The sequence below is a fragment of the Lonchura striata genome, chromosome 2 (assembly GCF_046129695.1).
Source record: "Lonchura striata isolate bLonStr1 chromosome 2, bLonStr1.mat, whole genome shotgun sequence".
NCBI lineage: Eukaryota > Metazoa > Chordata > Aves > Passeriformes > Estrildidae > Lonchura > Lonchura striata.
Genome location: NC_134604.1, coordinates 30,876,984 through 30,903,945, shown reverse-complemented (window position 1 = coordinate 30,903,945; position 26,962 = coordinate 30,876,984). Strand labels below are relative to the sequence as shown.

At 38.6% G+C, this 26,962-nt stretch overlaps 1 protein-coding gene across 4 annotated transcripts in view; it reads left to right on the top strand.

Moving 5' to 3' along the window:
* The window catches only part of TSPAN9 (tetraspanin 9), a 168,647-nt gene that overhangs the window by 63,599 nt on the left and 78,086 nt on the right, over positions 1-26,962 (top strand). For 3 of the 4 annotated variants that reach the window (XM_021549170.3, XM_021549172.3, XM_077781275.1), the window contains one exon: positions 13,489-13,568. In XM_021549170.3, the coding sequence (XP_021404845.1) occupies positions 13,506-13,568 (63 nt within the window). In that variant the 5' untranslated portion in view covers positions 13,489-13,505. Of the gene's footprint in view, positions 1-12,386; positions 13,569-26,962 lie in introns of those variants that run through there. The other variant, XM_021549169.3, reaches the window with a different exon arrangement.

Below are 26,962 nucleotides of genomic sequence, written 5' to 3'. Positions count from 1 at the left end.
CCAGTAAGGGAGATTCTAACATCTCTCTAAGCAGTCTGTTCCAGTATTTAATTGCTCTCCCACTGAATTTTTTTTTTCACTTGTATCCAGGTCAACTTCTCTCCTGAGCAACCTCTTCCTATTGCTTGACTTGCCAACATGCATATTTGTGAACAAAGTACTACCATCTTCTGTAACTGCTTTTTAGTTACCCAAAGGCATTTATTGGCCTTCTGGAGAGTCTTGTACATGTTAGGCAGCACATCTGTCCTGACCTTAATGTCTGCCTAAAGCCCTAATATTAACATTTTATGAGGTGGAAGCTTTATTTCAAACCAGCATATAGTATCTCTTGAGGCTATCTTAATTTGGAATTCTGTCCCTAAGCACGTACCTTTCCTCTTCTATAAGTCAATGCTTTCAGTTTTCACAGTATTGAGAGATGTGTAAAATGTGTATCTGTTTTTTCATTTTGAAGGGTCCCTTGTTGCTTTAAAAATGTGGTTTACAGATTATGCATAAGAGCTACTGGTGACCAGCCTGTGAAATGTGAGAGGGAATCTGGTTGACAGAACTTTGTAGCAGTCTACCATGTCAGGCCTTCAGTAGTCTGAGGGTTTTCTTTTCAGTGCTTGAGAATGCAGGACACTGTAGAAATCTGTTTCAGATTATTTGGCTTCTGAGCATTTGTTCTTTATATTAAATAAAAATATCTGGATCCTTAATATGAAGGATGCTTAAAATGCATGAAGATAGTTCTGTGATAGACATTTCGAAGGCTCTGGTGCCTGGGAACAATTTGTTAGGGAAGAATTCATTATTCCCCACTCCCCACTTCCTGCCTACAGCTTGGTATTGGTGTTGTCTTTTAGACTCAGGTATCACTGATATTTGATAAAGACAAACACAGCAGATGGAGTAGGTAGGGACAGCAGTGAGATACCTGTATAAATGGAGCTAAAATTGCTACAGAACAGCTATAGGCACTCTTTAGGAGGCACTGAACTTGGGAATGATCAAGATACTTTCTTAGTCTTTTTTTTCTTTCAGCATAGTACACAAGCCCGGCATCTAATTACAGGACAGGTGCAAAGCATCATTCTGCTTGGAAAAATATTACCTGTAAAGAGAAACTGCACCTTGCAACTAATCAGCTCTATTCCCTTTGTATGTTCAGAGATCTATAAATCTTGATTCTGTTCATTAAAGTTTTGTGCTTTTTGTTTCCGTTCAACCTCGTTTCCAGTCGTGCACCTCTCAGGGAGTGAGAAGAAATTTTTTCTTTTCTTTTTTTTATCTTGCCATATTACAGTTTCCAAAACCTTGTTTTCAGTGTACAGGGCAGACAGCATTTAAGTTGATTTAAAAGAAAAACACACAGGGAACTGAGATGGCTTAATTTGGCAATCCTTGGAATACTAGAAACATGGGATTTCAGAGTGAAGTTCATGCAGTCAGGTTTGATTGGAATCTTGTGTATTTCAAGTACTGTGTTTCTTCTGGAAGTGACAAACCTATAGAATCTTTTCATGATTGTATCTACCAAATTACTTTGCTTCAGCCTGTAGAAGGGAGGAACCCTATTACTGATAAACGTTTAATATAACAGCTCCCATGCTGTTGGAATAGAAACACTAAGTATTATCAAGACAGGCCTGTAATAAAACCATTGGCACAGAAGTGGGGGAGGAGAGGAGTGGGATATGCTCAATTTAGAAAAGTTGTGCTTGAGATATGGGATAAGATGATGAGTTCATAAAACTCTTCAGAAAAGTGTCTGGATGGCTTGAGAGAATTTCTGTTACTTCTGGGCAAATGTTAGGCTGGAAAGGGACAAGTGCAACATAAGAAATGAGTATATGAGAAAAATAACACAGGAGGAGAGCCCATCAGCTAGATAAAGTCCAGGGAATTTTTCATTTTAGGGGCATTGATGTTCACCCCTTCATGCATCTGTGTTATAGACATGATGATTGTAGAGTTAAAACAACAACAAAAGTAGACAAAATATTACCAATGGATTATATTATTGCAGATTTATTATTAGCTTGCTCTCCTGAAGGGAAGTCTAGAAAGTCTTTTCAGTAAATTAGTTTAGATTTAAAATTACTCTAGACTTGGACATTTAGGAGAGAAGAGAGAACGATCATACACACATTCTTGCTATGGGCATAAAATTTAATTCCTGCAAGGCATATTTGTACCCAAACTATTGCTGTCTACCCTTATATGATGCTGCATTTTGCAAGCCTTTTAATTTCATTCATGTTGTTTAAAACCCCATCTGGATGCACACCATTTGCTAAGCATATATGGCTGTGTATTTTTGATAGATTCCCCTGAACCAGTCCACAGAGCAGAGCATGAAACATCATGTTGGTTGCTTCTGAAATAAAATGCCAGCATTTCAATTAATTTGTAAATGGAAAATATCGGCCTGTGATGAATTTATGAAGTGCAGCTTCTAAAGGCCAATTGATATTTCACACAATAGCTACTGCATACTGGTGACACACCTAAGTAGATCAGAGCAGACTGAATGACACAAATAGTCTTCCTTTTCAAAAGATGCCCTTTTTTTTTTTTTCTTTTTTCTTTTTTTTTTTTCTCCTTTCAGATGCCTCTATGAGGAATTTTTGGAACATTCTTAGTTTCTGACTGATGATCAAGGGTATCTATCTTGGTTTTCTCATCTCTGAGAGGCACTGATGGTACAATTAAACTTTTTCAAAATGAAGTGAATGTGGGCTTGGCTTTTGGGAAAGAGTCAAACATGCTTGGATCCATTCTTTACACCCCATATTAGGCTCTGAATGCCTGGTATTTTGCAGCTACCATACAGCATTCTCTCCAAGTGTCCTCCATAATGCAGATAAGGTCATAAAAATGATGTTTTCCCATTATATTTCTGCCTTTACAAAGTCTTGTTAATGAATATACTGTAAAAATTAAGTAGCTCCTACTGTAAATCTGGGAATTGAATTGCTGGATAGCTTTTTGTGACTTGACAGGCAGGGTCATGGCAAACTGTTTTTTTTTTCCCTTTTCTTTCTTTTCCTCCTTTGTCATTTTAAATCTCTCACACCCTTATAACAAGAGCTGACACCGATCACAAAGCTCATGAACAGCAGCAGCCTTACATAAACCTGCTGGATTACAGTAAGAGGGTTACCTTGTTTTCAATATTACACCCTTTCATCTATCTCATGCAGAATAGATGAGAACCATTTAGTCTCGTTCTTGTGAGATGAGTAGGGTGGCTAAAATATCTGCCTCCTCTTGGGATTTAAATCTGACTCTGTTGTTGGCAAAGCAAAAAGCATTAATTGCATGACTGCTACGTTACAGGCACATCCTATTTTAAATGTTGAAGTTGACCACATCCTACAGTGTTACCATACAACGTGCTAGAAACTTTATTGTGAAGTTAAATAAGCTTTACTGCAAGGGCAGATGCAGATGGTCATGTGTGACCACTTCTATGAATTTAAAGAGCTTCAAGACAGGAAGGAGTCTGTGAACTTTGCTCAGGCTAGGTGTTGTGGAAGTTTGTTGAAAACCATAGAAATGAACCTAGCCCAAATCAGCAGGACGGAACATGGCTGTTCTGCAATGCTTTGATCAGAACTTGAGAAGTGCTGTTAATGGCAGTGAAGGTATGATCCAGTTACCTTCAATTACTCAAAAACTGTTTTTTATGACTTCAGAAGCATCAGCCTTCAAAGAGAAAAGGAGGTGTGTGATGGGAATTGTTAGGCTATGTAGCTTGGTGTCACAGTTGATAGACTGTGGTCAGGGAGGGCCAGGAGTAGACTGAGGACTGAATGGCTTTAGAGACTGGACACCACCCTTGTTTCCAGACATTTCTGCCCAGAGTCACACTGGGGGCCCAGCAGAGGGGAACCTGGTACTGACTTGAAGTCAGCCTTCTCTGATGTCAGCTTCATCTGTGAGGCCACTGGGCAGGTACTTAATTCATTTGGTGGTATGACTCCTCTCTGAAAGCTGTCCCTCTTTGACTTCAAGGTGGGACTTGGGATTAGGTTTTGCTTAGAAATGCTGCTGGAAGACAGCCTTCTGACAACTCACAGACGTGTGAGGTGATGATGCTGCAGTAAGGCATTCAGTCTGCCACTTCCAGTGAGTCTGAGGTTGTAGGCTGGGACTGGTGATGTGTGGCTGCCCATTGAAGACATCTGGGTCTCTGCCAGCCCTGACACAGTGGTTTTAAATGTTCCCATTCATGGAATGACACCTGTTTGTGTTTAAGTGCCAAAAAATGAATATTTTAGCAATGAAGGAATTCATTCAATTGTGAAAGGAATGTGCTTAGAAATGTTCTTCATGGCATAACTGAGCAGGTTTCAGAGATGTGTGCTGCCTTTCAAAAAGGAATGCTTACATCATTCTCTTGGTTCTTTCTTCACATGGAGCCATTTGTATGAGGGTTTTCTCAATTTGTTGGTTTTTAATTTTAATAGTTCTGCTAATACATAGGCACCAGCTGTCAGTTAATTCAAAACAGCAGACTGCTAGTGAAAGACAGCCTCCTTGGAACAGATGTTGGAGAAAATCCACCTGACTTTGTTCAAGAGACTTGTACACGTTGGACACAGTTAGAAGAGTTATTGTATTAATGAAATCCTGCTGCACCATCCAAGAGGAAGAAGGGATATCATCTCTCATGATAGGCAAAAACCTTTGGCTATTTGTTAGCTTTCATTAATCGGTAGTCAATATAGGAGATGTAAAAACCTAAACTTATTAAAGTGGGAGTGGAAGAGAAGCACTCAGATCATGTACTTTACCTCCGCAAAAAATAGGTGTTAAATAAGAATCCTTCTCACTTCCTCGCCCCTGCTTTCTTTTTTTGATCTTTAATTTTTAAAGCATGATTTTAGAGATCTGTTTTGTGATGTTTCCTCACTCAGTGGTGTTGGGGATGTGATGCTGCTGCCTTCCTGCCTCTGGCTGGCAGCTTTCTGGCTCCTCAATCTTTTTTTCTCTGTATGCAAAGTGAAAAACATTTCCCTGCATTCACCTTTTTTTTGTGTGTGTGTAGTGGATGGAGAGAGCAGTTTGTACCACACATTAATGGATGGCCAAGAGTTGATTTGGATTATGTCAGCATCTTTACAAGGAGTCCCTCTCTTGAGGGTGGTCTTCCTGGTAACTTCACAAGGAATGAGTATTAGACTCATGTCACTGTAGTGAGAAAACTCCCTTTCCTCTTACAGGTAAGATACAATTTTAAACTACAAGGGTTTTCCTGTTAAGTTCTGAAAAATTCAACATTTTCAGAGCCGAATTTTGAATCTGAAATAGAAAAGCAGAATGGGGGTGATAGAAAAATGTCTATTGAATCTGAGTAACTTCACTTTCATAAAGATAAGGTGTTAATAGAAACAGAATTAATTAAATTTATTTTGAATCTGAACATTGACTCTTGCCCTTTAAAAAGATCTTTTCATCAGCAGATTGGGAAAGATTATGGTGGAAACATATCTCAATTAGAAAGAAGTCCTAAGATGGTTAACTTAAATTATTAGGGACTCAGAGAATTTTCAATAACATGCCATGCTGAAAAGTGCTTAGTTTAATGAAAGACAATAACATAGGATGTAATAGAGGATTACAAACTAATGAATTATGGGATGAGTATGAATATCCAGACAGAGGATAGACCTGGAAAGCTTAATTATGATAGTGAATTAAGAGGAAGATGCTGGGTTTTTTTAACATGATGCATATCTCTGGAACTCAGTGCCCTAAAATATTGAGGTTAAGTCTGCAGCGGAATTAAGGATTAGCTGTTGATGGAGATGAAACAATGTATTCATTGTTACAGAAGATGAGATAAACACCCTGTAATTAAAAGGGATTCTGAAACTAAAAATCATAAACAGACTGTTCCAAAGCATCTGTTAAGCTCTGCTGCCTGGTAGGATAGGCCTATGTGCTTGGGCATGTGCTATTCTTTTTACTCTCATATTTCCTATTTTTTTCTCACCTGCTAGCTGCTAGAGGCATAATTGGTAAGGTAGTTTTGGGACTTCAGGAAAAAACCTCAGTTTTTTTTTTTTTTTTTTTTTTTGTTTGTGGTTTTGTTGGGGTTTTTTTGGGGTTTTTTTGTTGTTTTTTTTTTTTTTTTTTTTTTTTTTTCCCCAGAGCCAGCTGTTAATGTCTGATTTTCTGTTTGGAGGTTAGACTGTGGTATGGGTTGACTTGCTCTATGTATGTACACCGCCAAGCCCAAGGCAACTCTGATTTCCAGGATTCTTAGAAACAAACAATAAACAGACTCCCTGGATTTTAGTTCTTAAAGGTGAAACTAACAATGGTGAATTGTATTCTAACATAATATTTACAGTGCTTCTTTCAGATCTAACATATTTCATTATGTTTGTGAAGTGAAAACCAAACCCCAAAAGATCCCTGTATATAGTGCAAATGGTTTGATTTAAAAGTTTAAATGTTGGTAGCAGGATTTCCATTTTCTCTTCTGTTTTTCTGTCACGTTGCAAACTCAGACATTCTTTTTGCTCAACTTGAGGGCCCCCGAGGGACAGCTGGGACAACACAGTGAAGGTGTGACATAATCAAAATTTTCTTAGCTTTTGGACCTCATATTGCATTTTAATCTGCATGCCCCACGTCTCCTGTGCATTAACGTATCACCTCATCATCTGTAATTGACCACAGTGGGTTAAGGTTCCTGACATGATTTACAGCTAATTCCTCTATACAGTTTGGAAAAAGAATCTCATTCTGTCTCTGGTGTGAAATCCTAAATGAGAAGTCTCAGCCACATGCACATTATTACGAGTAAATGATTTTTAGTGGAAATCCCAGGGACCATGACACCGAATATTTGGCACAGTGGAAAGTCTGACAACAGGATCTTGTTTTCTTGGTCATCCAGTCAGTGAGGACCCCGTATTAGAAGGATAAACTTGTCTCACTGGTATATATTAATATAAACTAGTAAGTAATAATTTAGGCCATTCAAAGACATTTTACCTCTTTTTTTACCTCTTTACCCTGGGGAGGCAACGAGTGTTACTCATCAGAGGCAGCCACGAGCTGCTGTGCTCTTGTTTTTGTCATAGAAACAGATTAATTTGTTTCCTTTCCAGCAACAATGTCAAGAAGTATTTCTCTTGGTGAATTCAGGATTAATGGAGGTGGGTGTTGGATTGAGGTGCCTAGACACTCAATTCCTGTATCTGTAAGAAAAGATTCTGTACCCACAGTTATCAAACTCAGTGCCTCCCCAGCAATGCTCCTTCACACAGTTCCAATATCCTGGAGTGCTGTCTCACTCCTGTCTCTCTGCAAGGCCTCCTTTTTCTTCAGCCATGCCAATGCTAGGTGGAGTCCCAGAACAGGAAGTTCAGCCTCCAAGAAACCATCTGAGCATCCTGATTGTCCTTCCAGTTTATGCTGTATGCATATTTACCTATCTGAGATCCTTCTACCTGGCCTCTGGAACTGGCTTTCTTCTGTAGGAGGAGTTGAGGATCAGGTGATGTCTTTTGGAAGCTTTTGGTTCTGCTAGAAGGTGAAGAGAGAAGGGCATGAGGTTGTTGCCTCTCACAAAACATTGGGATTGTTTGCTGGTCAGATCACAGGCACCAGCTGTGAGTAAGCCTGTTTCTTAATGAATCCAGTCTCTCCTTCCATCAGCTGTCTGTCCACTAAGCACCAAAGGAAATGGTGGTTTTCTGACCATAAGAGAAATGACTGTTCCTCATGCTAGTACGAAAACTAAGTGTGCACTCCAGTCTTCTCTGAACACTTGGTAGTGGTTCTTTTTTAGCATTTGTATCAAACAAGCTGTTCATATAGGCTCTAAATAATGTGTGAAGCTATGATCAGTGACTGGAGACTCCAAAATTGAAGTTACAGTAGTTCTCTCAGTTCTGTCTGTTTCTAATAGAATACTTTTCTTAGTGGAAAAGAAAGTGTGTCAAAGGTTAACTTTGGCTTAGGCTATTTGGCTCTAAAAAATTTCAAAACTTTTCTACCACACAAAATTCTCCTTGAAATCTGCCTTGTTTTTGTCCAATCCTATGGTCAGCAGAATACTTTGTATTTACAACATCCAGGCTGGACCTTGGCAGGCCTCAGGATGTGCATTACAACCATCAGGTCATCCAGGTTTTTGGTTATAAATTCTGCAGCACTGGAAGACCTCAGAAATCCAGGCACTTTAACTTGCTGGGGTCGTAAACTTTTTGGCATGGAATCAAGAGCCTGGAAGACCTGAGAACCCCATGGTTTTGTCTATCATGTTATCCTAATTTCAGTTCTATTCTTTTGGACATCCTTTTGCCTTTAAGCTTATTCCATGATCAGTGTTGGTTTGGTGTTTATTTTAATCTGAACTTTCAGCTGTATACAACTTTTTGACAGGTGCAAGCTATTATTTTCAACTCTTGTTCCTTATCTCCTTCTCATGGACTTCCAGGATTCAGAGCAGTGACTGGAAAGATGTAGTCACTGAGTTTATACTCAGCAATCTCTGTTCTTTGCCTATCTAATGTACCCTGAGGAAGGCTTGTAAAATTGAGTTCCTGGTCAATATAATTTGAAAGGAAACACTGAATTTAAGAACCATATCCTTTGAACACTTGGTAGCATATGCATTTGTACATCTCTCTGCAGGGCTCAGTATTGTTCTGAAGTCATGTGGCAGCGTTACTAAAACTCGTGATTTGAAAAATAATTAATTTGAGAATGGTGCAGTGGTTAGTGAGCTAGCTAAGGACATGCGAGGCAAAGATTTGTTTTGCTTCTCTGCCAGCAGTTTCCTATTCATCCTCAGCAAGCATCTTGGTCCTCAAGTTCTTCATATTTAAAATAGTGCCAGTAGAATTATCCTACCTAATAGAAATTGCAAGATAAAATATATAATGAGGTGTAATATGTATGGGGTACCATAGTGACTGGAGGGTTTTTTTTGGTTGTTTGTTTTTTGTTTTTTTTTTCTTTTTAAAAAAACCCTAGAGTTTCATATTCCATTTCCAGGAATCATGGGAAACATAACAAAAGCCTAAGGTATTTTTGCTCAGCCCTTCACTATTTTTTCCTATTCTTTTCTGTTGTAGTCCCTCTCCCTTTCACTGGGGCAGCAATCTCACTGAAGGGGGAATGTCAAGTAAAATTGATTTGAAACTTCTAAAAGGGGGAAAAAATTATTTTTTTTTCTATATTGCTGATGTACCTTTTATATCTGTATTACATATTTTAAAATCTGTGTTTATAAATTGGTCAGCTTTTGCTGTTTTGCAGCACGATTCCACAAGGCAGTTGTGCAAAAACAGCTGAGGAGGGCAGAAACAAGCAGAGGGGTTCAGGAGCACTGTAGCTGGGTGTAATTGGCACTGAGGTTCTGGTGAGATTGAACTACAGGATGAGAAAAAAAGATTTAATCATTTGTGGAATTCAGTAAGAAATTAAGATGCTGGGATGTGTGCTTTGGGAATTGTGGTGGACTGTTCCCAGGAGGGAACCAAATAAATCCGTTGCAGTAGGAGAGCCAGCCTATGCTTTTTGACCATATTAATAATACCCTTCCTTTCCATTTTTTGGCTACGCCAATTGTGACATCAATTTTCATACGTGCTATCTGAAAGTGACCTAAATTTTTACCCTTAATATTTGGAAGAGCCATTTAAATGCAAAGGACTGATGCTTATTGCCTTGTCCCAGGCATATACATGTGGGACTGAAATGATTTTCTTGATGTGAAGGCATCACTCAGCAACAAAATTCTGTGATTCAGTAATCAAACATTAATGAAGTACAGAGTGAGCTTTTGAATGTTTTTCATGCCCTGATTACTAAACAGAGGTAAGATCTGTAGTGAAGCAAAATGTGTTTGTCCTCATGCTGAGGTTGTGCTGTTGAGTGGGACCCTGAAAGGTGCTGTTGCCATGCAGCAACACCTTCTGCTCAAGTCCCAGTCAGAGGCAGAGTTGAGTGCAATGGTTGGTCAAAGCACAGCTGGACAAACCACTTACGGCTTTTTCACCATTTATTTTTTCAGCAAGTAAGCAGCCCTGTGTGGTTTATTAACTGAGCTACCTAAACACTGAGTTGGAGTTGCAGCAGCAGGAAGTGGCTTCTAATCTGTAAAGATACTCCTTGGTTGCAAATTCAAGTGGCTGAAGGTTACTGAGGCTTGTAAAGTCTCCCTGGTGGCCACAGCATAACCATAAGAGAGTCATATGTTTTCTTGCTACACAGCAGAATGAGAGGCTGATCTGGAGCTTTGTTTTCCCCACTACTCGTTGCTCAGGTCTGGATTTTTAAGCTGTCAACTTCACGTGTGTCTTTGGCTGGGACTGTTCTGAAATGCTAATAATACTGTAGACCAGTCATGGAGATCTCTTAATGGAAGGTACATTAGAGGTAATGGTGCAGTAAGCCAGTATCTTGCAGTATTTGGAGGTAAAAATAGAAAACTGGAAAACTTCAATAAGTTCTAATAATGAAAATTTGGGAAAAAAAAGGGTTGGAGATATATTTGGTTAGCTTTTTTTTTTTAACCACCAATAGAAATTTTCCACTATTTACAAACTATTAGAGTATTTGTGAAGATTTTTTGCTTATTACAGAATATTTTAATTTTTTAACCTTGAGGAGGGCGGATTAATTATTTTTGTCATGTACTTTCAGTGGGAAGGCAAATATTTACATTGTGTTAATTTTCACAAGTGCACAGCAATTTTTTTTTCTGTAGCTAGTCTAAGTCAGTGTAAATTTTATGGCAAACCAAAGGGTGAAAAAACTAAAAAGCTAAAAATGCTTTAAAGCACTTGTATGTTCTCACAATTTTTTGGCTGAGAGCTCAGTTTTGTATGACAAGTGAAAACCGCTGAAAATATCTAGCTGCAGCATTGGTTTGCAGTGGTACAACTTTACACTTCCAGTAAGTGAATTTCAAACAGAAGAGTTTTTTCAGTTTTCTAAATCCATGCTCAGACATTTGCCTTGGGTTCCAATGTGAGTTATCCTGCAGGCTCTGGTGTTTGAGGCAGGTACCTGGCCGTGACCTGCAAGTTGTTTCCATGTGTTTTGCTGAGAAAGTTGCTTCTTGATAACTGCTTATGGTGAAGTTTGTATGTGCACCGTAGACATGTATAGAAATGCACATTCTATTTTGGTCAGTGCTAATTTATCTTTTTTTTTACTTGGGTGTTTTGTGTGTAACTTTTTCTGCTGTCACACACAGTGCTGAGCAGTCACCCTGCAGTTGTCTTTCTGACAGACACATCTTATGCAGGGAGCTTTGAAAATACTTTTGAAAAGCAAAGTGAACAAACATTGTTGATATGGGCTTGGACCTGCCTGTTGTTAAAATCTTATTTTAGAGCAGAAAAGGGAGAGAGAGATACTACACATTCAAATACTGGTTATTTAATGTACTTTATTTGTGGAGGGATCTTTTAGCAGAAACAACATGAGAGGAAAGGTATAGCACTGCTCTAGGGTGTTGATTCTGATGTTGTTACGTAAAAATTGCAGAATCCTTAGAGGCTTTTGGCCATAGATATATAAGATTGAATAAATGTTATATTGTCTTTTTTCAAAAATACTAGAGATAACCATGAACAGTGCATTTTAATGAGCATGTGGAGGGGTCAGTTGAAAATTACATAGAATTTTGCTTTTCCTGCTAGCTGCATTTCCTTCACAGTGGCCTCCTAGTGTGGTTTCTTTCTTTACAGAAAGAAAAGAAAAGAATAACCTGCATTTTAAATCTGCTATAGCACTTTGCACCATCGGTGCTCTGCTTTTGTGCTTATGACAAAATGACAAATTTGGAAGTACGGGGAGTAGTGACCTGAAGCGCTTCTCTTCCTCCCCTGCAGGCACTTGCATGCATATGCGCAGGCACACGTGCACAGTTGTGCCCTCCCTGTTTCAGAGTCCTAGCAGGCATGTTGCACTCCTCCGTGGAAAAGAAATGTGGCATTTGGGTCAGTGTTTCTAGTTCACAGACGACCTGTGATGTAAGATGGCTTATTGCTGTACACAACAAGAATCTCTGATGTACTTGTTAAATAGTGTGTAGAGAGCTGCAGCCTCAGATCCATTTACATTTCAGGAGTTTGAAGAATTGAATGATGACCTCGTAAGAGGCAGCAGCTCTGTCTGGTTAATTATATCACAGGTGATGGTGTCACGTTATGTACGCGTACAGCAGAGATGTGTGCCTAAGCAGTGTGCGCTGGGTGCTAGCTATTCCCATGGCTTGTCCCGTGGGATTTGTTTAAGCCAGAAGAAAATGTAAGTCACTGTTAATGAGCAGAGAGAGGTTAGCACCTGTCTATCTAATCCATACTTTTTCTGTATTTTATTGCATCGAAGGAATATCACTGCCTAACGGTTCTAGCGCATAAACAGCTAAACAGTACTTGACATTTAAAGAGATTTTCTGTTGTGCACTTGTATAGTCAAGAGTAATTCTAATCCTATTAAAGATATTATGTCATGGAGGCGTGTTCTGGAGGAGAAGGCTTCTGCTAACTGGCCCGATGGAAAGCAGAGGGGAGGGGCGAGCAGGAGGGCGGATTTATTACTCGATAGTTAGGTCAGGGATTTCTGTGGGAAATGCCCAGTGGTTGCAGTTGCTGACGATTTCACGGCAACAGCAGTGAAACACAGAGTGCGCTCCGGTAGCGGGTTACTGAATGAGACACTGCAAATGGGTGGAAAGAAAAAAGACAGCGTGTGAGAGAGAGTCAGAGAGACACAGAGAGGGAAGCTGAGAGCAAGGAAAGTGCTCCGGCTCGAGGAGAGTCTCCCAGGTGTACTGCAGAAGCTTTTTGGAAATGGATGCAAGGACCATCTGCTGCCTATAGATTAGAGGACTGTAGCCTAGGAGTGCAGAGAAAGAGCTCATAGCTCTTTTTAATAAAAATCAAAGTTCTGCATAACTGATTCATCAAGATAAATCATGAGTGTGCTCTTGCATGGGATAATAATGTATAAATTCATGCTTCAGACAGACAGAGTTCAGCCTACATTGCTATAAAAAATAAACCCAGCAACAATGCAGTGAATAAATTCTGCAGTGATTATCTGATTTATGTACGAAGAAAAAGAGAAGCAAAACACAGACAGCTCTTAGCGCACTGTGGCATTTGCAAGGCACTGCATTTAATGCTGAGAGATGCTATACATTAAATCTGACAACTGTGAAAAGAGAGATCATGGAGAAGTCAAGTAGTGAGGATTCTTCAATTCACCGGAGTCCATCTTTGGATAGCAAGGACTCAGATTTTGCTAAACCTTCTACCTCAGGGAGGCAATTTGGTCGAGGTTTTACTGCAGGAGCTTTCTATGGTACAACTGGATCACGCACACAGAGCCACACTGGGGTCGGAACCGGGACCGGCGCTGGGACTGGAACTGGCATAAAAAGTGAAAAATACAGTGCACCCAAAGGCAGCAAATACGTGGTCTTTTACCTGGATCTATCCTTTGTTTTCCTTTTAGAATTTAAGAAGTGCAACATGGCAAGAGGCTGCCTGTGTTGTTTGAAATACATGATGTTCCTTTTCAATTTAATATTTTGGGTGAGTACTGCCTTTTCAGTTGCCTTCATCTCTTAGTGTATCCTGTACTGCTGCATTATGTGTATAGTGCATCTTTGAAGCAGTACTGTAAGTTCTCTCCTCCCCTCCCTCTCTCTCATACCTGCTTGGAATATTTTCAGTGTTAAACTTGTGTCTATTGGGAAATGCACATGCTTTCTGTATCTTTATTGCTACGTGGTTACTGTAGTTTGGCTTCTAATGCTATTCTAATGTGCTTTGAACTGGGTTATCTTAGAAAAGGGCAGAATTGTTGCCCTTTAAGGAAGACCAGAATTATTGTAGCATTAAAATCCTGCAGGGGCTGGATTGTTGCATTCTGTTGTAATACTTGTTTTGCAAAAAAAGCTGAAGGTTAGTTTTTAAAGTATATTTTCATTGTCACCATAAATCTCATTTGCTTTGTGTAAACTTCATTTGACAAAGTGCTTTTTCATTTGAAGGAAGTTATGTCCCGCTTCTCCAATTAAAAACACTAAATAATGTATGTTCTAACCTCTTAAGGTCTCAGCATAAATGTAAAATGCCTGGAATGGTGAATTAATCTGGATTCAGTTTCAGCTGCAATTGTACACATTGGTGTGTGAAGTTGGAGACTTGCACTTGCTTCTCAGGGATCAAAATTGATTTTCCTCCATCAGCCAAGAGGCGTGAGGAGTTGCAACAATGAATGTTTCAGCCAGCAAGTTAAAAGCGTAATGGCTACTTTGAGCAAAGTATTGTCACGTACAAGGGAGGGAGGAAAAGTTAAGTCATCTGCCAGCTAAGCATCCTTCAGTACAGTATTTTTAAGAAAATCACAGGTTAATTGAAATATGGAATATTCATGAATATAACCCAATATGGAAGGGTTAGCTTAGTTTGAAAGCAAAGGTCACTTCTTTTTGGGTGGTTACAAAGCTTGGGCACATGAACAAAACCATTCATAGTTGTGATCCAGAAGCATACAGTAAGCTTCATAAATAAATGAAAACACCATCCTGGGATTTATTTTGGAAAAGGGGACATTAGCAGTCTAGTTCAAATAGCTACCTCTGGTGTACAGATATCATTGTTCAAATTAGAAGCCTTACTAGCAGGTTGTCTGTTTATCTTGACCCACTTACTGAAATAACCTCTAAGAGCAAGAGTTAATGGGAGATTTGGTACAGTGTTGAACTGCTCACACAACAGTGAGCTTTTATCAGCAATAGACTGAAATGCTACAATTACTGAACTTGTGGGCATCTTACTGAAAGACAGAACTGATCACTGAAGAACATCTGATCAAAGTTCACTTATGATTTATTTTTTTTCCTTTTTCTCTGCACATACCCTATTAGAAAGTCTGTAAATATTTTTGGAATAAATAATTTTGAATGCACGATATTTATATCCAACTGCCTATTTGACTCAATGCTGCATTACTTTGACATCTTGAACTAGTTTTTTTTCATATGGTGACTAGTTTTAGAAAAGCTTTTAACTGGTCTCATTACTCATGTCCTCTGTTATCTGTTATGTAGGTGTCTCTTACTCCTCACCTCCTTAGATGCAAAATCATTCTTTGATTTTTTTCTTCTTCCCAAGCAGCAACTTTCTTGAGTCTGCATCAGACCTTCAGAGTCCTTTTTTCCCATTCCTTGAACTCGCAAGAACATTTCAGACTTCATCTGTGTGCTCATCTCTGTCTGCTCAGCTCCCACTGGACTTTTATACAAACACATTGCTGCTTAGGTTAAAACTAGCCTACCATCTGGAACAGTTCTCTAGTGTCCTGTGCTTCTTCAGTTCTTACCCTTACTTCTTAATCCCCTTCACACTCTGCTTACCATGTCTTTTGTTGTGAGGCTTATATCACTTTTGTTTCTGTTACAAGCGTTATCACCACATCTCTAGCCAATATTCTAAAAATGCCTTTTTTTTGATGTGAACTGTGCTATTCAGAGTGAAAATAATGCTCTGGCCTGGTGAATCTGAGAGATTATTGAAAAATGCTGAATGCAAGATGTCAGGTACTTTTCAAAGCAGTTTACAACAAACATGTGATCCTTCAGCCTGGTTTAAATTGCTCAGAAGTCCCCCCTTCTTAACTGTAGCTGTCTTATACTCAATTTTTTAAGACAGAATGATGTTCCCATGTGTTCTTCCAGTTTTGCTGTATTCTTTTTTTTTCTTTTTTTGACTGTGCTATTTTATTGTTTGAGACAGTCAAATGAAGAACATCATCTTTTGATTCATGGGAATGCAAGTAGAATGAAGTGCACTACACTATATGTAGTTTGCCACATCTGGCTTCATACTTGGGACCTCCACTAGTTTGACCATGACTATACCAGAGGTTGTGAATGCTTGGCTCTGTATGTGCTCCTTGCTGATGCTGTGCTCCTACAGCATCTCTCACTCCTGCCCTGAACTCTCCTGCTAGCACTGGACTCCCCACACAGCTCTGCCCTTTACTCCTGTCCTGCCCTGAAGCACTCCCTGCTGTTTCAGTCCTATCTTTCTTCTTAACCTGCTTTTTCCATTCCCAGGTTTGCCTGTTCTCACTGCTTCCTTCTGAATTTCTGTTAAGAAACCAAAGTCTAAAAACATGAAGCTGTGGCCTGCTCGTGAGCAGTGACTATCATCTTTTGCAATGCAAGGGGATTTATTTTTAAAAAGAGAAGCTTCACTTTTAAACATGAAATTTCCTGAACTGTGATTTAAAGCAGAATGAGGCTTCTGGTTTTCAGAACGAGGAGACCACTTCCACACTGTTACCATATAAAATGTTGCTTGTGAGATGCTTCTGAAAATGAACACTGGAGGTGCCCTTTGGCATTCCAGCATGCTGGGTATGATTGTTTGGCTTGATTCTTAGTGTTGGCTCAGAGGAGGATGTTCTTCTGTAGGAAAAAAGGCACCTTTTCCCATCATTTTTTCTTGAAGCAGAGAAATGGAGCCTAATCTTTGCCTCATGGGCCAATGAGCTCTAATCCTCTTTTAGCCTTGCAGCTAACTCATACAGATTTGACAACTAATTGTATGTGAATATTATATATTACACACATTATTTTTACATACAATGCATTTTACTTCTTTTAATGTATATCCATAGATACTTACACACAATTGTATGTTTCAAATGATGTTGAAGTGCAGTAGTCAGTGGATTCTCTCTGCACTTTGTACGTGCTGTTGCTGTGATAACTGCAACCAAGAGTTGTAGCAAAAATTCAGTGTCTGTGAATTCGATTCATGGCAAGAAAATACAGCTTTTGAAAAGCACTAGCATGTGTATCAGTTAACCTGGAAGGATCACTTATGAGTTGTACAAAGCAAATTTGTCTAAGTGGGGCCTAGCAGTAAGTTGGAACAGAAGGTGTTTCTCCACTGAATTACTGAGAGCTTCAGGTATTTCTCTGTGTCCCTCTGATTCTTAACAGTTGTTCATGGCCATCTGGCATTGCTTTCTTTCAGAGATTAGGAAAGTCTGAGCTGAGGGTTAAGGAAGCTTATAGTATTTAATTGTGTGGCTAGGATGATGATTTACACTGAATTCATCCTAAGTGCATAATATGTTTTGCAAAGGGACTGGATGGACAACTACAAATGTTAATTGATTTAGTTTGCCTTCAAGAATATTTATGTGCAAACATGTGGTGATTGCAAAGTAGCTGATGTTGCTCTGCAGAAGAAATAAAGTATTGATTTTTGCTTCTACAGATAGCAGCTAAATTGACAAGGAAGGTAATCACTAAATATAAACATTAGTGTACATATCTTTCTATGGGAGATTTCACTTCATTGTTATTAGGGGAAAGGATTACCATAATTATTTTCACAAAATGTATCAGGAAATATTACTGGTTATAAAAAAAGGAGTTCTATGAAACATGATTTTTTTTTCAAAAAATTCACTAATGAAATGAGAATTTCATGTGGTCTTAAAATGGAAATTTTGAAATGACTGGCATAAGATACCAAAAAGTCACTAGGGAACTTTGCAAGCAGTCAATGGTCATGGCTACATTTTATCTTGTTCTATTAATTTAACTTAGATTAATGAGTCTGCAGACAGTGAAGCATTCATAGTAGACATCTTGATAGTTTTTACTATTGCTTTATTTTAATATAAAATGCATTTTATCAGGAGCTGTATGATTATTAAGTCTGATATTTTGTATTTCAGGAAGAGCTAAGGAAAAGCTAAGTATAGTCAAGAAAATACTTAATGGGGTTTATTTCTTAAAAGTCTTTACTTTTAAACAACTAAAAAAATCTGATAAAAATAATACCTGTGTATTAATGTTACAATTAAAAGCAGAAGTTACAAGCAGAAGTTATAATTTATCTAATTTAAGTGGAGTCAAATATACAAAATCAGTTATTTAATATTTACTTTCAAAGTAAATTTTCTACTAGCATTTTCCTTTAACTGAAACATAAGTTTAGAAGAGAAAAACATGGTCTGGAAACTTGCTGGTCCAGCAGGAGCAGCAAAAAGTCAAATACAGCAAATTTTTCCCTGATGCTTTGTAATTACATTAATGGATAAAGACTGTTACTCCTGGATAATATTTTTCTGAATTAATTATTTGTGCAATTTAATCTTAGAGCAGGAGTAATTAATATTTTTTCACTAGATGAAAACCAATATTGTGCATTTATCAATGAGCATAAAGACAGTAGTACAGCAGCCATGAAGGTCACTTTTGCTCAAGTCTAAGATCATACTAAAAGAGAGGCGGCATGTCCATTCTCTGGGTCTGGCTGCTGTCAAAGCTCTTGGTACTGTAAAGCAGCTAACAACTTTAGAATGGTTTGCATAAGGTAATCCATACTTATTTATGCCAAACTGGAATAAATAATATAGTGCACTGTTTAGTTTGAAGTACAAAGCTTTAATGCCTAACTGAACCTGTTGGACAGACAGTTAAATCATGTGAAGAGACTTTGTCCCTACAAATAACTGAAAATTAATCCCTGAGGTTTAAAAGGGGTGGACAGTTTGTCCCTTAAATCAGAATAAAATTGCTAACCACAAACAGCTTTGGAAAGGACGCACATTAAATTTCTCCCTTTTGTTGCCCTCCTGCTGGCTGCATTATCTGATGTTCTCCATTTTCTCACACAGGGGATAATGACAAAGAGAGACAGTGAGTGACCCTGGGATGCTTGTCTCTTGACATAATAGTGATATTTACTTCTGTTGTATTTTCACTCTAATGACATAAGTGTGGTGACAGTTGCTGTACAATCCTGTGAAAATAAGACTATCCAAAAACAACCAACAAACCAAAAACAAACAGAAAAATCCCAAACAAACAACCCCTCCCCCCAACAAAAGAAAAACCCCCACATCAAAAACCCAAGAGAAACGAGCAAAACGGTGAATTCTGGAAAAGCTAATGTTTTCAGTGACTTTAGCTCTTTTTTTTCTTTTCCTGATAGAGAATTTTTTTTTTTTTCCTGGTAGGATTTGAGAAGCTGTGAAAAGATCCCAGCTATTAGTTTTAGTTTCCTATCCAAATGGTACAGCACTGTTGGTGTCCCTATGGAAACATGCACCTCAGTGGGAGAGAACTATTAGAAAAACATTTTAGCATGACAGTGTTTTGGCTGGGAGGAGAAGGAAAGGTAATATTGAGTTCAAACAGTGTGGTGTCCTAATGAATGTGAGGTAAATGAAGTCCATTTGTAACCAGCATGATGACATTACAGAATAATATTAAAGCATTATTGGAGACCTGAGACTAGTTTTAATTTAAAATATTGAGGTTTGCTTGAGAGCTGAGTTAACACTGATTAATCTGGGTGGTGAGGGCCTCATACCTCGTTTTAGGATCTAAGCTGTTTCAATTTGATAGGCAAGATATGAGATACAGAATTTTTTCCAGTGTTCCTCTCACTAACTACTCTTTGCTAACACTATATTTTATTTAGGTTGTTTTAGTTTTTTTTTTTTAGGTGCGGGGGATTTTAAAATTATTTTGGTTTTCCTTCAGTGTGGAAGTGTTTTAATTCTAGCTGTTGGTAGGTGTGAAAGCCATTTGTGCCTGTTATTTTGGATAAACAACGAGCTGATTCATCACTCAAGCAGACCTGTTGTACACAACTGTTGTAATGTGGCCTGTTGGACAGTTTGTTCCTTTGTACATGAGGAGGTTTATGGTCACTGAAGGGGAGAAGCGCAGTAAGAATTTCAAGTTGGAAAACAAATTCCTCCATTCCAGTTCTCCCTGCACTCTTGCACTCCCAGAGTTAAATCTTTCTTTAAAACGTATGACTCAGGTTTCTGTTCCTCATATGTTCCTTTGAGGACATGAGGATGACATTAAACAAATTTCTTCAGCCTTCTATGTCTCAATTCCCCTAACTTTAAAAACAAGAATGTATCGAATTTCCATAAAGTGATGACTTATTATCAGTTTTGAATAAGGGTAACGACTGTGATATTTCTGATGTAACTTTGCATTCCTAGACCCATTTAAGTAAGTCCCTTGGTAGGGCCTTGGTTAGCAGGGTCTCTTTTTGTCTGCTCCTGCTACCTCCCAGCTAAGTAGGTCTGCGAGAGGCCCATCTCAAGGGGCATAATCTTTCTTATGTGAGTAGAGGATGAGCTTGTAACTCCATTATCTGGCTGTCCAAGGAGGCATCTAATTTGTTTATTTAAACACTGCTGACACAGAGCAAGACCTGGGTAGAAAAGATGGGAGAATGCATTCTAGTTTCTGGAAAGTAAGGTGTGGTTTGTTAGGGTTTTACTGTATACATAGTTGGGATGTTCCTAATGGGTAGCCAAGTCACCACAGATATTGTGGGATACTATAGGTCCTCTGTGTTTGTAATACGTAAAGTTACCCAGCCTTTCAGCAACTTATGAAAACTGTGAACAAAAGGAAGAATTCTGCTGTTTATGTTGGGCTTTGCTTCAAATATCTTGCAGAAATAAATAAACCACACTTCCCAAACCCAGGAAAGAAACCTTGTATGGCTGAAGGTGTGTTATTAGACAGTGAATGTTTGCTGAACCTACTGGGGACTTCTCACATAAAACTTAATAGTTTTAATACTACTTTATAGAAATTACTGCAGACACTGAACTGAAAGCCATTTCAGAACTTTCTGACACAAATTAGCTTTAAATCATCTCAGATCTCCATTTAGCTCAGTCCCTTGCTGCTTAGGAGCAACTTAAATTGCTTAATTTATTCAGTACAGATAATTGAACTTCCAGTTGTTTGGAAATTTGACTGGAATGATTGTGCTTTCCTGCTGCCTTTAATGAGCTGGGCCAAAGTTCACATGGCTATCCAAACCTTCTTCATTTAACTACTGCATCCAGTATAGCAAGGATTGTGAACATTTGTGGGACTCACTGCCAGTTTGAATTTTAGAAGTCATCTACAACTCATCTTCAATACTGTCACTCAAAACTTGGCACCCTGGCCAGTAGCTTTATCACTGCTCAGGTAATGCAGCCAGGGCTAGGTTCTCCATGGACTTACAGAACATCCAGTTTGTTGTTATCCTTAATCAAGCCACAGGCAAGTCCCTACAGTCTTAGTAAGCAATCCAAACCCTTAAAGTGTTTAAAGATTTTAACCCTTTAAGATTTTAACCTTTAAGTATTTTAATCTTTAAGTGTTTGGTTATGTGGTTGACATGCTGGGTCTCTTCTCTCTCACCAAGAACCTCAGTGCTGTCTGGGAGCAGAGCTGATGGCTACCCCTTCCTGAAGCATAGGAAGACTAGTTCACCATGTCTTTTATTTCTTTCTTTGCTTCCTTGTGTTTGCTGTGTTTTTGTTGTTAAGTGTAGGAGATGAGAATTAACTTTTATGAATCAAAAGAATTAGTAATGTTTAAAAATGTTGCTTGTTTTAGTAGGGAAAGAGCTCTGTACCCATGGATTCTGTTGAATCTACTTGGTCCTCATTTCAAGCTCCTTTTGCTAATCTGTCTTCTGTCTGCTGAATGAAAACTCCTTATTACAATTCTAATCAATGCCACAGGAATAGTTTTGTAGATACATTAAACTAGTCTCTACATGTCTTTCTTCTCATATAACAGTGGCAAGTCATGAAGTATCAGAGACTGAATTTATCTTTTTTATTTCTTTTGTGGATTTCCCCATACTTCTGTTTTATGTGCATTCTGGTACAATTTGTACTGGTGTAGGTACAAATTATAGGTCTGCAGTATAAAATGATCACATTATAGTTGATTCTTAAAAGCATATGACATGTACTGAGAGTTGCTGCAAGGAATAAAACAGTAGAAACTGGTATGCTAATCATCTGTTACAGAATTATTAATTTCTAACACTGTTCTGAGTTGTGACTGATAAGTACTTCTTTTAACTAAAATAAGCAGGATTTAATGTTTTTAATTTTTTTATGATGAAGAAGAATGAAGCAAGACAATAATGAGCTATGGATGAAGATAAGATTATGAACAGATGACTATAAGCTGTAGGTTTCATCAGTTTAACAAATTACCAGTCATTAACAGAGATACATTAGTTGCTTGTGTGCACATTTATACCATGTTGTGGGTGTGCTGCAAAGCATGTTAACTTAAACCATGCAGTTTAGTCTGCAGATAATATATGGAATGGTTAACAGTGGAAGCAGTTAACTGGGAGAAATTCCATAACATATAGTAGTGTCTCTATACTACAACATGCAATCACTGAGGCTAAAATGATGCAAAAATGAAACAGATGGAAAAGAATTTGCATTGTACTATTCAATCAGATTTCCTTCAATTTGCTGTCTTAGAGAATTGAAATTTACTAGAAGGGCTGCTTCTGAATCAGAGATTTGTTCTTTTAGGCTTCTTTAATTGATGTATTAAGCACACTTTGTTTTAAATGGTGCTGCTGAATAGTTACATTTTGTTAGTAGCTGTGTTACTGCTGAGAAGCATGGATTCTTCACAAGACTTCTTTCTTCTTCTGTATTGTCTTGGAGAGTTTCCAACTAGTTATTCTGGCAAGTAAGAGAGTTATCTATGAATAGCTTGTAATTCAGAAGTGTAAACACCTATTTTTGTCTCATTTCATAGTAGTTTTAAACTGAATTGACAGTTAAGAATCTTACTATCCTTTACTTCTGTGCCCATCCCCCACTTTTTACCTTTCATCAAGCTATTGCTATGTTCCAAAGTTCTCCTTTTTCTTTTGTAGTGTCCTCTGGATGCAGAGACAAAGTTAAATTAGAAAAAAAAAATAAACTTTATGTTCTCAATTGCTCTTTCCTTAGAGTTTCAATTGCCCCGTCTTCTCCATTTTCACTGCTTTAAGGAATTGATATTACATCTGTTGCCATAATCCCAGAGTGCCTTAGGACCACTTAATGTATTTATCCTCTTGACACCCTGTAAGTATGGGCCATGCTTTTATCCTCCTGATACAGATGGAAAGCTGAGACACCAAAACAAAGAGAATGTCTGCATAGAGCACAGGGTAGAGGGCTGAGAGCCTTTGGAGTCCAGAACTAGCAGCTGCTTGCTCATTTCTCCACTTCTCTACCCCAGTGGGATGGGGAGGAGAATCACGAGAAAGGTAAGTGGGTTGAGGTAAAAGCAATTTAAGAATATAAATAAAATATAATAACAACAATAACTACATAATGATAATTATAATTAAAAGGGAAATAACAAAGAGAGATATAACTTAAATTCCCAAACCCCCAAGTGATGTACAGTATGTCCACTGATTGATGCCCAGCCCATCCCTGAGCAGTGATTGATGGCTCCAGGCTGACTCCCTGCAGTTTATGTACTGAGCACAGCATTCTATGGTATGGAACATCCCTTTGGCCAGTCCTGCCCACGCTCCCTCTCAGCTTCTTGTGCACCTTGTAGCTGGCAGAGCCGGAGACCTGGCAGAGTCCTTGGCTCAAGGTAAGCAGTGCTCAACAACAGGTGAGAGGCACTGGCACAGATTGCCCAGGGAAGTTGTGACTTCCCCATCCCTGGAGATGTTCAAGGCCAGGCTGGGGCTGTGAGCAGCCTGGTCTAGTGGAAGATTCCCTGCCCATGGCAGTGTGTTTGGAATTAGATGATCTTTAAGGTCCCTTCTAACCCAAGGCATTCTGTGATTCTGTGTTATCAATGTTATTCTTACACCAAATCCAAAACACAGCACTGTACCAGCTACTAGGAAGAAACCTAACTCTATCGCAGCCAAAACCAGGACAGAAGTCCACATGCAGTAGACTTCAGCATGGAGAGGCTTGTGTTGAGATCTGCATGACAGTGCCCACGAACTCAGAAATCCTGCAGATCACTTCCCTCAAGCTTGAGTGTCTGCAGCAGTCCTCCTGCACTTTCATTGCCAGATTATCTTGGGCAGAGACAGCTTAAATCTGTCTATATCCATGGTGTAGATGTGTCCTTCTAAGAGACTTGTACAAACTTAAACTGAAATTGAATCTGGATCCCTGAAGTCCCTGCTAAGTGTCTTAAGCAATGGACCATCTGTCATGTGTCATGTGCCTTGAGAGACACTTCAGAGCCAAGCCACCCCAGAACTCCACATGCTTGTGCAGTGTTGTCTGCAAGCACAAAACTCCTAACAGGTTTAGGACTGATACAGCATCCTTTTATTTGGCTGTGTACTCCAGAGGTCTGGCATCATGCCGCTGACATCCAGAAGCACCTAGAGGAGTAGAAGTTTTCTCATGACACAGCATAAACCCTAAACCTCCCCACCACCTGCAAAGTGTCACGGGGTAAACTGGAGGTCTCTTGAGATTGTCATCCAACAGATGACAGTCAAGGTGAAGACTTGGGATATTTCTCTTTATTGATTTCATTGTAATATTTTTTCATTACTCCAAACCAGCAAATTAAGTATGTTCCATAACTAATGAAGAAATAACTCAATGTTGGATTTAACACTTACTTGCATGGCTGGCAGTAGGATTTCTTCCTACTTTCCATAGCCCCTCAAGCCATATGTTAGTCTTTTAGTGCCTGAGTGATGTTTGTGCTGACAACTTTTTCAGCATGTGGAATGTAGAGAGTCTCTTAGGAGGGATCTTTGTGCTCTCAGCATCTGGGAGGATGTTGGGATGTCTTTCAGTTGTGCATTGGTTTTGTGTCTTACAGGACAGTCTGCAGGCTAAAATGCAGTTTTCTGGAGTTAGATTTGCTCCTGGTTTGATATTTTTGTGTTTGCTTAGAATTTTTTTATTCACGCTACAGGAATGTACTTTCTTAATAGAAGATGCCTATGGAGGTGGCTATAATGTATGATCTTGGTATGATAGAGCTGTCTGTTACTTTGGCAGGTTGGAATCCCATTTTCTTTGGAAATTTGAGTTTGTCTTTCTGCTTTTAGGTAGAAGTGAAACCTGATACAGTTGCTGGATTTTGTTCCTGTTTGGTCGCTTAGTCTGTTTGTCAATTTACAGCTGAATTTAAATCAATAAATTGATTTAAATTGTGCTTTAAGTTGTGCTTCATGATTTAAGTTGTGCTTCATGACTTAGTAGGTATTAGTGGTAGAATTCACCTTATTAGTGGTAGGATTTCCATGGTTCTGTTTTGAATATTTAAATTCATGATCCAAATAAACCATAGTGGAGTTAAAATTTAATACTACTTTGTTTGACTTCTGGTATATTGATTTATCTCCCATTCATGAAGCTCAAATGCAAATTTGGATATACTGGATCAAACCAAAAGTTTGTCTATCTTGCCTTTCAAAGTATATGATAAAAAATACTTAATAGAGACTAAAGGAATTGAATGAATTCATAGAACTCCATTCAGCCATTTATCTAAAATTCTCTGGCAGAAAGTCTACTTGTATAATTAAATATTCTGTGAAAGGGCATTTCATTTGAAGTCTTGTGCTTGCTAATTTCAGTAGATGCTGACAGTTGTTCTGAAAAACAGTGAGCCATCCTCCATTGTTTTGTCATTACTATTTAAAAAAAAATTATTACTGGAATGGAAATAAAAGTCAGAAAAAATTTAATTTAAAATGAGTTTATGGCAAAAACAGTATTTAGCAGTGCATATAGCATAACATATGTTTAGATCATGGAGTCATAGAAAAACCTCTAGGTTGGTAGGAACCTCTAGAGAAAATCTGGTCCAACCTTCTGTTGGAGGGAAATCCTTAGTTTGTGTTATCCAGGGCCCTGTCAAGCTCAGCACTGAGTATTTATAGCAAGAGAAATGCCACCGTTTCTCTTGGTAATCTATTCCAATGTTTGTTTTCAATTACTTCAGTTTGTTTTCAATTTTTCTTATAGCTATGCCAAAATTTTCTGTGAAGCAACCTGCATTCATTATTTGTTGTGGTGGAACAATGCACAATGGTGTTCAGTTTCTTGAGCTGGGATGACCAAGCCTGGATAGTCCAAGTGTGGTCTGACAAGTGCTGCATAGAGTGAAATAATCCCATCTCTTAATCTGCAGGATACAGTCTTGCCAATGCTGCCTGAAGCTGCATTTAAATGCTTACACTAATATTTCTGTAGTTCTGTGGTGTAGCTTTTAAAATTAAGTTTAGAGCAGCAGCATGCACAGCACTCTGTATAGAGTTCTGTGAGATGGAGAAGCTCTTTTCTGAGGACAGAAAGATTTTCTTCCTCACTTCTGAGCATTTGCACTCATACTACATTGCTGCAATTAGACACTCATCCTTTTATTGTTTTTCCCTCCAGACTGCCTTCCCTGGCAGCGTCCCCCAAAGTACACTTCAGCTAAACCACTTCTCCTTCTTCGAGCTATTCAGCAATTTTTGTAGCCCATCCTGCAGCTCTGTCCCTGTAGGTCATGCTCCGTTTTAAACTCCATCTAGCTTGAAGGTGCAGTTGGCACAAGTGCTGACAAGAACAGAAACATTGATCTTATCACTCCTTCGTCCAAGTGGCCACAGTGTGTGATTGTGCTCTCTGGTACAGTGTATTGATTTTATGCGTTGCTGTATGTGTTACACAGCTTCACAGCATTATCAGAACTGCTGACTGCTTTTTTTTTTTTTTTTTTTTTTTTTCCACGTTTCTGGTCTCTTTAGGGCTCCTGCAGCCCAGTTATGTTTGTATTCTCTGTTATGTTCATTCTCATTAACAGAGTGTATATCTCGGAATAATGAGATTTTAGGAGTTCATGATCTTTACCAGCAGAGTTGGGAGTGGGGCAGGTTAATGGTTGTGGGGTTTTGTTTTGTTTGGGTTTCTTTAAAAAATGAAAAAGCTATTTTTTAAATTCATTCTCATGAGTGACATTTTTTAGACTTACATTGAGGGAGTCTGGGCAACAGCTAAGCCTTGAAATCAATATGCTTGTATGAAAAATAGTCTGTAAAAATAGTGTTGTTCTTTTAAAAATGTTCTATTGAAGTGCAGACTGCATGACAGCTCTGAGTGTTTCCCAACAGTGTATCTGTTC